The 14732-nt window shown below is 34.7% G+C and overlaps 1 protein-coding gene across 1 annotated transcript; it reads left to right on the top strand.

Annotated features, from left to right (window-relative positions):
• The first annotated feature begins 1740 nt into the window (after positions 1-1740).
• Positions 1741-5594, top strand: LOC141296377 (ras-related protein Rab-39A-like). Its single transcript, XM_073827626.1, has 2 exons — positions 1741-1955; positions 4665-5594. Exons 1-2 carry the CDS (start codon positions 1741-1743, stop codon positions 5080-5082), a joined length of 633 nt encoding a protein of 210 aa, XP_073683727.1. The 3' UTR covers positions 5083-5594.
• Positions 5595-14732: the final 9138 nt, after the last annotated feature.

Here is a 14732-nt window from a genome sequence, read left to right on the forward strand (position 1 = left end):
TTTGTTGTTGTTTTTTTTGGGTAGTTTAATAGTTTTTAACTACTATTAAAAACAACTTTATGATTTTTAATTTATTTATGGTTTTTATTTATTTCATTTTCATTTTATTATTTTATTTTATTTTTTAATATGACAATAAAAACGTATGCAGTATATTATACCAGAATTTTTTTTAAGTGAACTACTATTAAAAACAAACTGCTTTATTATTTATGATTTTAAATGTTTTTATTTATTTCATTTTATTTTATTTTAAACTGCATTATGATTTTTTAAAATTACTTTTATTTTATTTTGTTTGATTTTCAATATGACTTTACAAAACTTCTGCAGTATATTATACCAGAATTTTTATTTTATACTGCATTATGTTTTTGTTTAAATTATTTTTTATTTTATTATTTTATTTTATTTTTTTAATATGACAATAAAAAACTTCGGCAGTATATTATACCAGAATTTTCATTTTTTGGGTGAACTACTATTAAAAACAAACTGCTTTATGATTTTTAAATGTTTTTAATTAATTTTAAACTGCATTATGATTTTTTAAAAATTACTTTTATTTTATTATTTGATTTTATTTATTTTTCAATAAGACATTACAAAACTTCTACAGTATATTATTGTTTATTTTATACATTTATTTTAATTTTTTTTTTATTTTTTTTTTTATTGATTATTTGACATTAAAAACCTTCTGCAGCATATTATACAAGAATTTTCATTCTTTTAGGTGAACTACTATTAAAGACATACTGCATTTTTGGGTATATATGAATTTATTTTATTTTATTATTTGGGTGAACTACTTTTAAAGACAAACTGCTTTATGATATTTTAATATGTTTTTATTTATTTCATTTTTATTTTATTTAAAATTTATTTTATTTTATGTTTTTTTTTTTCAATTTTTTTTCAATTATTTTTTAATCTTTTTTTTATTTATATTTATTTATTAACATTAAATAAATTAAAAACCAGCATATTATACAAAACATTTCATTTTGTGGTGAACTACTATTAATTTGAGAATATATGATTTTTATTTTATTTTATTATTAAAACTAAAAACCTTCTGCAGTAGCTACTGCAAATCACTAGCTGAAGTATTAGTATAATTAAAACCTTTCTAACACATCTGTTGTCATATTTTATCAGAGGAAAACACCATTAACTAGTTTTAAGAAAGCATTGCCAACAGTTCAAACCGGTTCTCCCAAACACCGTTTTCTTCTGCAATTCCTTCTATTTTGAGATCAGAGCCTGAGGGGAAAGTTCACAAAAGGTCAGGAGCAGCCACAAACAATATACTTAATTAATTATAATACTGCTGTTTATAAAAGTGGTGTTAAGCATCACCATTACCATTCATATTAGTATTAGTGTGGTGATCAAACACTAATTGAACTTAGATTCAAACTAATATCCTGCAGCATTTGTCTTATGAAAGCTTTGACAGTATAGTGTTGCATATCATATTTCACAACATTCTGCAGCACATATCGCGTCCTCTCACAGATATACTGTTTCTCATTATGCGACAGTAAAAGATTTCGGTTGTTTGCATTGCCCCATTTTCACAGGCACCTATTGTTATGAAATAGGTGTGTATGCATCGTTATTCTGCAAACCTCTCCCTCTTTGTACTTTTCAACCTGTTTGTTCAGTCACCAGAGGGAAAGGCCTATAGAAAAGACTTTGAAGACACTGACAGAGCTTGTAACAAAGCCGCACACGATGGAAGTGCCGTGGAACTTCAGATTCGGGATAGTCATTCTCGGAGACTCTGCTGTAGGGAAATCATCTCTTCTGCATCGCTTCACTGAAGGAACATTTGATGAATCCCGCCAGTCGCCATTGGGAATCGATTTTAAGGTGCATAACATGAACCTTGACCCTAATGTTGTGATCAAACTGCTTCTGTGGGACACTGCAGGACAGGAGAGATTTAGGTGAGTTTTTGTCAATGAAACCTAATACACGAGTTTACACTGATGCTTACTGATGTTATTTTATTGTAATGTCTCTCTTTTTACAACAAGTTTGAATTCAAAACCTGCTGATTATATATTATAGAAGAGGGACAACAGACTACAGATGAATTATAAGGGAAGCCAAGGCTTTTTAAAATCATAATTCAAAACTTTTTTGTCCTCCAAAGTTCAATTTCAGTATCAGCATTTTTGGGTACACAATAGAACACAATGATAAGACAGAAGTCATTATAATATCATAAATTAAAGGTTGAACTGCTCTCTGGATGAAATTTATATATCTTATAAATCAAGTCAGGTCAAGTTGTCACAGATGTTTTAAATGTTTTAATTTTAATGCAGTTCTTTAACTTTTCTATTGGCCAAAACTGGTCTGATGATTTTGTGTTACCTTTCACATTTTAACTATTTTAAATATTATATAATATATTTCACTCATTTAAACATATTTCACTATTTTAATTATAATATAAATATTTTTGTTTTAATTTTAATTTTTATCATTATTCTTATTATTTTTAAATGGGTTTGAACAGATACTGTAAAATGAAATTCCAGGACTTTGGATCTCATTTATCAAACACTGTCTTATCTTTCAGATTTTAAAAAAGATAAAACAGGTAAATAAAAATAGACTAATATAACAAAACTATGTAATCATGTCAAGAACAAAAAGAGAAATTAAGCACATAACGTTTCAAATGGACTGTTATCTGAATCAAAGGATTGTCGAACCCGCTCTCAAAAATTCCAATCTAAATGACTCTCGTTTCAAAGTTCCGATCTGAATTAACTGATTTGCGATCCGAAGTTCCGATCTGAATCAAATGATTTGCATTTCAAAGTTCTGATCTGAATCAAATGATTCGCGTTTCAAAGTTCCGATCTGAATCAAATGATTTGCGATCCGAAGTTCTGATCTGAATCAAATCACTTGCGTTTCAAAGTTCCGATCTGAATCAAATGATTTGTGATCCTAAGTTCTGATCTGAATCAAATGATTTGCGATCCGAAGTTCTGATCTGAATCAAATGATTCGCGTTTCAAAGTTCCGATCTGAATCAAATCATTTGCATTTCAATATTCCGATCTGAATCAAATCATTTGCGATCCAAAGTTCCGATCTGAATCAAATGATTCGCGTTTCAAAGTTCCGATCTGAATCAAATCATTTGTATTTCAAAGTTCCGATCTGAATCAAATCATTTGCATTTCAAAGTTCCGATCTGAATCAAATCATTTGTATTTCAAAGTTCCGATCTGAATCAAATCATTTGTATTTCAAAGTTCCGATCTGAATCAAATCATTTGCATTTCAAAGTTCCGATCTGAATCAAATCATTTGCATTTCAAAGTTCCGATCTGAATCAAATCATTTGCATTTCAAAGTTCCGATCTGAATCAAATCATTTGCATTTCAAAGTTCCGATCTGAATCAAATCATTTGCATTTCAAAGTTCTGATCTGAATCAAATATTTGCATTTCAAAGTTCCGATCTGAATCAAATCATTTGCGATCCGAAGTTCCGATCTAAATCAAATGATTCGCGTTTCAAAGTTCCGATCTGAATCAAATCATTTGCATTTCAATATTCCGATCTGAATCAAATAATTTCCGATCCAAAGTTCCAATCTGAATCAAATGATTCGTGTTTCAAAGTTCCGGTCTGAATCATATCATTTGCATTTCAAAGTTCCGATCTGAATCATATCATTTGCATTTCAAAGTTCCGATCTGAATCAAATTATTTGCGATCCGAAGTTCCGATCTGAATCAAATGATTCACCTTTCAAAGTTCCGATCTGAATCAAATGATTTGTGATCCCATGTACAGATCTGAATCAAATGATTCACGATCCGGAGTACCGATCTGAATCAAAAGATTTGTGATCCAAAGTTTCGATCTGAATCAAATGATTTGCACTCCGAAGTAATGATCCGAATCAAATGATTTGTGATCCGAAATACCAATTGAAATCAAATGGTTTCTGATCCAAAGCTCCAATCTAAAAAAATTATTTGCGATCCTAAGTATCGTTCTGAATCAAATAATTCACGATCTGAAGTACCGATCTGAATCAAATCAGGTTCCAGCATAAATGACAATTGATTCGGTTTGTCTGTTCCTCTTCAGCTGTTTATACGACACGGTCAGTCTGGTACTACTTCTGGCTTAGCTGGCTAGTTTTATGACATTAACTGAAATAAGCGAAAACAGCATGATATTTACAAATAAAATATTTGCATTCTAAAGATAACATCACAAATTTACGAATATTCAGGTCAGGAAACCGGTTTACTGCTAACTAGTGAAACCATTAATTTGACAAGCTGCACCTCAAAATACATGTTAGATAGAAACATTGCGCATTATGATAGAGTTTGTAGTTGAATTCACTATATTTAAAATAGTTTTAGCACTGAAGTTGAAAGCATCCAGGCATCTAATTCAAATTCAAGTAGGCTACTTCAATCACTTTAAACACCTTACCTTGTAAATAAAGGAAATTAAAAACCTTCTGATCTTTACAGCTCTTGCTGAAATATCATTTTAGGAATTACAACTTTTATAACATGTCTGTTTTATTTATTTTAATTGATCTTAAGTGCTGAATTGTGCAGACTCAGTTTTTCAAAGAGCATGACTTTGACTTTTTTTTCTGCAGGTCCATATGCAAGTCTTACATGAGGAACTCCGTGGGCTGCATCCTGATGTTTGATGTCTCGCAGCGACAGACGTTTGACCGTGTGGGCAGCTGGCATCAGGAAGTCCTGGACTACGTGAAACCGAACCCAATGTTCTTCCTGCTCGTGGGTCACAAATCTGATCTAGCCGTGGGACGACAGGTCAGGAAGAGCGAAGGAGAAGCTGTGGCTAAAAAACTCAACATGGTGGCTTATATTGAGGTGTCCACAAAAGAGAACATTAATGTCAGTGAGGCGTTTGAGACTCTGACCAAAGGCATATATAACATCTACCAGCGAGGCAAAATACACAGCCGAGACGACTGGCAGGGGTTTACGGTCGGGGCCACTATTGCAAAAGAGCCATCTGTGACCAAAAAGTCTGCTTGCTGCAGATGAATTTAATGTGTGATTCAGACTTGAAAATGATGTTTACTACAGTATTTTACATGCATATTAAAACAGCACTGAACAGTATGTAGTTAAAGGGCTTATATCAGGAATCCAATATGGCATCACATAAAAAAATCTGTGCAAAATATATTTTAATATGCTATATATATGCTTTAAACTGTGAAGCTCAGTAAAAAAATGTTAAAAATACAAAATCATTTTAAATCATATATATATATATATATATATTTTTTTTTTTTTTTTTTTTTTTTTAACATGAGCCCTTTAAGTTTTTTTTTGCATGTCTGTGTCTGGTATTCATTTGGTGAAAGAGGAAATGGTGCACCTGTTCAGTGGAACTAAAACTACCTTCAGACAGATTTTAATAGTATTTTGGTTTTGCTGACTTACATTATCAACATTATGTTTACAGCTGTCATTTGCACACACAAATAAATGCTCAGAAAAACCTGCACATTTGTAAAAATTACCTTTATTAACAATTATTTTGTTTAAAGTTATTTTGTTTTTCACAAAACTTGTTTCTATAGAAATAGGTCTCAAATACTTCAGCGCCATCTAAAGGCATTGATAAGCAACTTCCAATGAAAATAGTTATACAGACCGATTGACTTTAATTCAGACAGTAACATTACTTTTATTGCAGTAAACTAAGATAAAACAATTTTAATGCAATAAAAGCATGTGTTTGAATAATTTTTTTGTAATTTATTAACACTATTGAGCACTTTCCACCTCTTCCACCTAAAAGGAATTTTCAGGAATTTTCTACATATAGAAGATTTCAATGGTTCCCCCGAGTTTAAATGTCCAAAATGCAGTTTAAATGCAGCTTCAAATGATTCTAAACGATCCCAGCTAAGGAAGAAGGGCCATTTTCTAAAAAAAATAAATAAAAATAATATACTTTTTAACCTCAAACGCTCGTTTTATCTAACACTGCCATGCGCATGCATACTTTATGTAATCCGGGTCAATACAGTTAGGGTATATCGAAAAACTCCCATCTCCCATTTTCTCCTCCAACATTAAAATCGTCCTACCAAACTGCAGAAGTACCAACCCAGTGTTTACAAAGTGGACATGCAAAAAAGGTCAAACGCTCTTTACAAAAACAGCGATGTAGGACCATTTTGAAGTCAATTGTGAAAACTGTGGGGTTACAAAAAACACTGAACCATGTTATTTTACACTGTGCATCACACGAGGTGTGCTCCAAGATAGGGTTCAGGAGGCAGGAAGGGAATGGAATCTGATGGGGATACTGGGAACAGAAGGAGAGAGAAAAGGGAACTGTTTCGACTACCCTCAGCATGGCAGTGCTAGACAAAACGAGCGTTGAGGTTAAAAAGTATATAATTTATTGATTTATATATATTGATAGTATATATATATATATTATAAAAATGACTGATCGTTTCGCTAAAAAAAACCTTCTTTCTCAGCTGGGATTGTTTGAAGCTGCATTTAAACTGCAGTTTGGAAGTTCAAACTCGGGGGCACCACTGTCATCCAAGATGCTCCAGTCTTTCTTTCTTCAGTTGTAAAGAAATTTTTTTTTTTTATTATTTTGTTTTTTGAGGAAAACATTTCAGGAAAGTGGACTTCAGTGGTGCCCCCGAGTTTGAACTTCCAAACTGCAGTTTAAATGCAGCTTCAAACAATCCCAGCTGAGAAAGAAGTTTTTTTTTAGCGAAACGATCAGTCATTTTTATAATATATACAACCTATGGCCTTGGTTTAAAGGGAGCACGTTCAAATTTGTTGACTAGTGTCTTAAAGGTTGTGTAACCTTATGTTGAATTCATTGTTTTATTTTATTTTGTCAATTCATAGTTTAAAAAAAAAAAAGGAATAAGAAGAAATGTGAATGAATCTGTTTACAAAGGTTTTTCATGCATTTTCATGTGTCTAATGCAAAGTTTTATATATGTTAGTCCGAAAGATATTTTGTGCCCCTGCCCCTTTAAGGCAGTGCGTGCTTAGGGAAAGGGAGAGAAGAAGTGGAAGCGAGTTGTGCGAGTTCGGCTGTTCATGCTGTAATGCCGATGCTTCTGATTAAAGAAAGAAACGAGAATTATCACCCTGGTAACCCGTGTTTTATTTATGTTATCCACGCGGAAGAGACTGGAGCATTCAAAGCAGAAAATAAGGGTTACAGTTGTATCAGCGATTTCTAGCCTGAAACATAAAGTGTCAATTTCAGCTGACCTTTCATCACGATCCGCTCGCTGCCTGCCCCATAAATTGTCTGTGAAAAAAACGCGTCTCTCTGGTCAGCCTAGGGTCCGAGATATGCCAAAAAAACAATCGGCACTACCAACCTTTCCACAGATAAACAGTGTTCCAACCAATCAGCGTCAGGGGATTGGTGTTGTGGACTTTCGCTCCGCCTCCCTCACATCCCTGCACCAGTAGGAAAGTCCACAACAGCTGAAATTGACACTTTATGTTTTAGGCTAGAAATCGCTGATACAACCTTTAAGTCCACTATCCTGATATTTTATATATTTCTTTACAACTGAAGAAAGAAAGACTGGAGCATCTTGGATGACAACGGGGTGAGCACATTATCTGTAAATTTTTCTTCTGGAAGTGAACTAATCCTTTAATTATAACCTAAGATCGGGTACTGCCATTTTGCAATGTGAATGTGAGACTTGCGGTTTCATCAATGTATTTTAGTGAAACGAAACAGCTCGTTATGCTGCTTGATATTGCAAACAGGTACAGTCAAGCCCGAAATTATTCATACCCCTGGCAAATTCTGACTTAAAGTTTCTTTTATTCAACCAGCAAGTTTATTATTATTATTTTTTCACCGGAAATTACACAGGCTTCTCCTAAAAGATAATTTGATGTACAAGAGGCATCATTGTGAAAAAAAAAAAAAAAAAAAAAAAAAAAAATCTCAGCTTTTATTTACATTTGAACAAAAAGTGGCATGTCCAAAATTATTCATACCCTTTGCAAACTGTCACAGTCTATGGGAAAATCCAAAGTTCTATACCATTCCAAATAGTCCAAGCTGTTCTAAAGCATCCTAATTACCCTGATTCATTGGGAACAGCTGTTTTAATCAACTCAACAGATGAAAAACAAAAGCTCTCTGCTGTTGGTTTGTGGACAGTCATGGCTAAGACAAAGGAGCTCATTGAGGACCTGCGGCTGCGCATTGTGGCTGCTCACAAGTCAGGAAAGGGTTATAAGACCATATCTAAATGTTTTTGAAAAGTTCCAGTGGCTACAGTGCAAAGTATTATTAAAAAATACAAGACGCTCCGCACTGTGAAAAATCTCAGAGGACGTGGTCAGAAGCCAAAAGTGACACCTGTGCTGGCCAGGAGGATAGTGAGAGAGGTAAAGAAGAATCCAAGGATCAGCACCAAGGCCATCCTGATGAATCTGGGCTCTGCTGGTGGCAACATCTCAAGGCAGACAGTCCAACGGACACTGAACACCGCTGGGTTCCACGGACGCAGACCAAGGAGGACACCACTTCTCCAGATAAGGCACACAAAAGCTCGCTTTGCCTTTGCAAATGCTCATCTGGACAAAGAAGAAGACTTCTGGTCTTCTGTTTTATGGTCAAATGAAACAAAAATGGAATTGTTTAGCCACAATGATGTAGCCTTCATTTGGCGTAAAAAATGAGAAGCCTTCAACCCTAAGAACACCATCCCCACTGTCAAACATGGTGGTGGGAACCTAATGTTTCGGGGGTTGTTTTTCAGCCGGTGGACCAGGGAGCCTAATCATAGTAAACGGCACCATGAAAAAGGAGCAATACATCAAAATTCTCAACAACAACATCAGGCAGTCTGCAGAGAAACTTGGCCTTGGGCACCAGTGGACATTTCAGCATGACAACGACCCAAAAGGAGTGGTTAGCAGACAAAAGCATTTTGCAGTGGCCCAGACAGAGTCCTGACTTAAATCCAATTGAGAATCTGTGGAGGGAGCTAAAGATCAGGGTAATGGCAAGGAGACCCTCGAACCTGAAAGAGTTGGAGCTCATCGCTAAAGATGAATGGGCAAAAATACCAGTGGAGACATGCAAAAAGCTGCTCAGCAATTATAGGAAGAGTTTGATTGCTGTAATAGCCAATAAAGGCTTTTCTATTGATTATTGAGAAGGGTATGAATAATTTTGGACATGCCACTTTTTGTTCAAATGTAAATAAAAGATGAGTGATATTTTTTTACACAATGATGCCTCTTGTATTATCTTTGTATTTATCTTTTGGGAGAAGCCTGTGTCGTTGCCGGTAAAAAAAAACCTTGCTGGTTGAATAAAAGTAACTTTAAGTCAGGATTTGCCAGGGGTATGAATAATTTCAGGCTTGACTATCTTTTACCATATTATTTTAATTTATCAATCATAAATTCACTGGTTTGTAGTGCAAATATTTTTACAGTTTACTGTACTTTATTATAGGCCTACTTTTAGTTATTAGTATGAATTGGAGCTCTCACACTTTAACAGAAAATTGCTTAATTCTGCGATAAATAAGGTAGATATTGCAGTATTTAAACTTGCATTAATTCTATAATACATTTGGTGATAATGAAACTAATGTGACTATACTAAATGGCCATTGAATGATGGTTTCTCTTGTATTTAGACTAGATTTTGAAACTGTATTGTTCAGGAAACAAATGAAAAAAATGAGTCTAAATGTTTTCCGTCACATTTTATTGTATTAAAATGACAAAGATACAAAATTTAAGCATCTGTCCATGTGTACATTTGTATCTTGTTCATCTGTGGAATCTGTACAATACATATAAGCTTTGTATCATCTTCATAACAAAACTTTAGATGTTGCATAAAATTTCCAACAACAGAACAGACATAAAGATATTTGAACTCATAATGGCATGTGTCTAAATTGAAAACCTGGCACATTCCCCAAATCCATAAACAGTGTAAAAAATTAACAAAATAACTGTATGTCTTCACTTATGCCTGTGGAGACAACTGTATTTCTGTAAGTTACAAAATAAACCACATGAACTACGCTGCTATTTACCCTGATCTGCCCTGTACACACGGTGTGTAGCGGCCGGCTGATGTTAGTCCATTAAAATACAGTTTGAGGTTAAGACTGAGATGTAGCAATATTGCAAAACAAAACTAAAACTTCAACTATTTCTATTTCAGAATCAAAAACCTGCGTCAAATTGAAAACAGTAACTAAACAAAGACGTTGATTTTTTGCTGGTGATTGTTGAAGAGCAGCCTCATGAAATCAGATACTTTCTCTTTATGAGACGAGACCACAGAAAACCATTCACAATCTGACATGATGAAATGATAAATCCTCTGAATTACAAAGACACCAGACAAAATAAGAACAAAAGTCACTAAAATAATAAATGGTAATATACCCGAATCTTCAAAATACCCTTTATGCTGTTAAATCATCAACTATGGCACACCCATGCAAAATTACACAGACAATTGTTGTTTTTCTAATAATTCTTTTTTGGGCTTCTCTCTCTTTTTTTTTTTTTTAAATATAAAATCGTAAAAGCTACTGAAACACAGACGATTTTTCATATCAAAGATACAGCCAAATCGAAACAGTCATATCTAAAGAATAATATACATTTTCAGATTCCGTACATGTTCAGACAACACGCCACACGAAATTAAAAAATAAATTTATACCTAGATTTCTTGAATCCATTTTTAACATTCGGATAAACGCAATTACATTAATACAATCCATAGATCCAGTCAAAAATAAACTATAATCAGTCTGACAAGTAAAAAACAGCCTTTTCTCTAAAAACAGAAACTACCAAACGTTTCAAACACATACTTTAGAATATAAACCCTGACCAGACAACTAACTGCTAAACTACCTTTCAAGTAATAGAATATCCTTAAAACACATTTATGGGTAAATACAATCACCCCTTACTGAGAAATCAACCGCGGTCGTACGTCAGATGTCTCCTGTAGGTATTTTAACTTGGGGTCGCCCTGCACTGCTTTATTAATAAATGGTAATAAATAAATACAAGGTTTGTTGCAAGTTATATTTGGTCTCACAAAAGTGATAAATGGTTTCTCTCTAGTATTTATACTTTTAGTGGTGAGAAATAGACTAACAAGCTAACAAACAAAAACATTACATTTTCATGTTCCACGTTCAAAACCAGTTCTACTGACAGCATCAGAAAATGATTTTAATTCACAGCAAACAAGTACTCAGTTAACATGGAACGTTCTCGGAATGTTTTGGCAAGGTTCTCTCAACGCTATAAACAGCAACATTAATAGAGGTTGATCCTCAAAATGTTGCACAAAAACATTTATGGAACAAACTTCTGAAGCATTTGAGTTGGATATTTTAAATGCTTTCCATAATGTTTGCAAAATAATAAAATAGAATGTTAATCTGTATTTTACAAAACTGGACGTTTTGAATGCTCAGAGAATATTAAGAAATAAATGAATGGGAACATTAGCAAAACATTCTTAGAACATAATTTTGTTAGCTTGGTATTATGTGTACAGTAATGCACTTACAATGGAAGTCAATGAGGCATTGCACTAAAACAAATATATATTGCAGCCACAATGTCTGAGAAAATTGCTTACTAACCTGGTCTGTGCAAAGCTATAATCAACATTTCATCTTCGGACCATGTGAAGCCAGTAACCCCAGTAACTAACTTTTACACTACATCTTAAATAACATTATTGGCGCTAAAAAATAAAATGTTGCACAACTCTGCGTTTACTCTCTACACTGACTTCCATTGTAAATGTACTGTTGTTTTTACAAACGGAAAGATGAGATTAAATCATTTTCTGTGGTGACTGACAACCCTGTCCATAGTTGAACTTGTTTTGAACCCATAATTTATCTTAAAATATTTAACTTCAAGGAATAGTTGAAGTAAAAAAAAAAAATGAAGATTTGCTAAAAATGTACTCACCCTCAGGCCATCCAGATTTGGAGAAATGCAGCATTACAGCACTCTGCAGTGAATGGGTGCCGTCCAGTCCATCAGCTAAAATCTTGAAAAGTCAAAAGTTGCATGTTTGCAAGAAACAAATCAATCATTAAGACATTTTTACTTAAAATCATTGCTTCAAAACTTGCTCTCTCCATTAAACGGTTGTCTGGTCTGAATCAGGAGAGAAATCTGCACGGATCAAGCACCAGTTACAAACCAAAACAGACACCTCACATTTCAGCAACCATTTTAGAATATCTTCTCAAGGGACAATACTATAGAAATGAAACTTGGATATATTTTAAAATAGTCAATGTGCAGCTTGTATAGCAGTATAGATTTGATGTACTCTGAAAATAACTCAACATACAGCCATTATTGTCAAAATAGCTGGCAACAAAAGTGAGTACACCCTAAGTGAACTTGTCCAAAGTGTTAATATTTTGTATAACAGTATTGTTATCTGGCACTGCCCATTAGGTGCTTAATAGGGTTCAGGTCTGGAGACATACTTGGCCACCCCGTCACCTTCACCTTCAGCTTCCTCAAGCAAGGTAGTTGTCATCTTGGTGGTGTGTTTGGGACAGTGTTGTTTTTGACAACCATCTTAGATTTAGTCTTAGTTTTAGTCTTTTGGACTAAAATGCTTCTTAGTTTTAGTCAAATTTTAGTCACTTCTATATGTGATAGTTTTAGTCCAATTTTAGTCGACGAAAAGTCAAAAAGGTTTTAGTCTAGTTTTAGTCGACGAAAAGTCAAAAAGGTTTTAGTCTAGTTTTAGTCAAAAAAAGGGAAAAAAAATAGTCTTTTAACAAATTAATGTAGGTCAGTAAGTATTTTGCTGTTGGGTAGTGTCACTTATAAGTTCTGAAAATAGCAGATCTATAGTTCAACACAATGTGAACTTCCGGATCGACCATTTTCACCAATAATTACAATAATGAAGGAATGTTTTAGAACATAAAAGACAAACAAGGATGGAATGCTAAAACGGCTTGCCATACTAGTATAGCAAAGAGTATTTAATGCTAAAACGGCTTGCCATAGCGGCAGATACTTTTTAAGTCAGGGGTTTGGTGTTGTGGACTTTCGCTCCGCCTCCCTCACATCCCAGCACCAGTAGGAAAGTCCACAACACCAAACCCCTGACGCTGATTGGTTGGAACACTGTTTGTTTATCTGTGGAATAGTTGATAGCGCCGATTGTTTTTTTGGCATATCTCGGACCCTAGGCTGACCAGAGAGACGCGTTTTTTTCACAGACAATTTATGGGGCAGGCAGCGAGCGGATCGTGAAGAAAGGTCAGCTGAAATTGACACTTCATGTTTTAGGCTAGAAATCGCTGATACAACCTTTAATTGGCATGCACAATAAGCGGAAATGTCATGCATTTTAAACGTCTGACGGACCACCCACTAACATTTTCGTCTATTCTCGTCTCGTCAACGAAAACTCACACACGTCTCGTCATGTTTTAGTCATCAACGAGCCATTTTTATCTCGTCATCGTCTCGTTATCGTCATGAAAAAAAGTGGCGTCAACGAAATGATTTCGTCATCGTCATCGTTGACGAAAACAACACTGGTTTGGGATCGTTATCATGTTGGCCTAGTTTCTGGAGGGAAGGCATCATGTTCTGCTTTAGAATGTACAGTACATAATGGAATCCATGTTTCCCTCAATGAACAGCAGCTCCTGCAGCCCCAGACCATGATGCTACCACCACCATGCCTGACTGTAGGCAAGACACAATTTTCTTGGTACTCCTCACCAGGGCATCTCCACACATGCTGGACACCATCTGAGCCAAACAAGTTTATCTTATAGCCTCATCAGACCACAGGACATGGTTCCAGTAATTCATGCTCTTGGACAGGTTGTCTTCAGCAAACTGTTTTGCAGGTTTTCTTGTGAGCCAGCTTCAGATGAGGCTTCCTTCTGGGACGACACCTATGCAAACTGACTTGTTGCAGTGTGCGGCACCTTCTGCACCTGACGCACAAAACGAGTGCTCAACTTCATTGATCGACTCTTCCAAGTATGGTTTTGAATGGAACCCATCTTGGAAAACCTCTGTTTGACCCTGATCACTGTAGTGTAACTCGGTTTCAGGGTGTTACTGAACCTCTAATAGATTTGGCCATCTTTGTGGAGAGCAACAATTCTAATTCTCAAATCCTCAGAGAGTTCTTTGCCATGAGATGCCATGTTGAACATCCAGTGGTCATGAGAGATTGTGCTTGAAGCACTAAATTTGAACTGCTCTAATGCAAGATACACAAGTTTGTATGGTCCTGTCAAGCAGACGAAAACAAACATGATGAATAGGACATGTGGCTTTGCATGGATAAACAACATACTGCTATTTTCACTTAGGGTGTACTCACTTTTGTTGCCAGCTATTCCGACAATAATGGCTGTATGTTGAGTTATTTTCAGAGGACAGTAAATGTATACTGCTACACAAGCTGGACATTGACTACATTAAAATATTTCCAAGTTTCATTTCTATAGTATTTTCACTTGAGAAGATATACTAAAATGGTCGCTGAAATGTGAGGAGTGTACTCACTTTTGTGACATACTGTATGTGGGTGGATTTTAATGTGAGAAACAACAGGGGATGGACTTTAACACTGGAGGAAGTTTTATTATGAA

Source organism: Garra rufa, chromosome 21 (genome assembly GCF_049309525.1).
Source record: "Garra rufa chromosome 21, GarRuf1.0, whole genome shotgun sequence".
Classification (NCBI taxonomy): domain Eukaryota; kingdom Metazoa; phylum Chordata; class Actinopteri; order Cypriniformes; family Cyprinidae; genus Garra; species Garra rufa.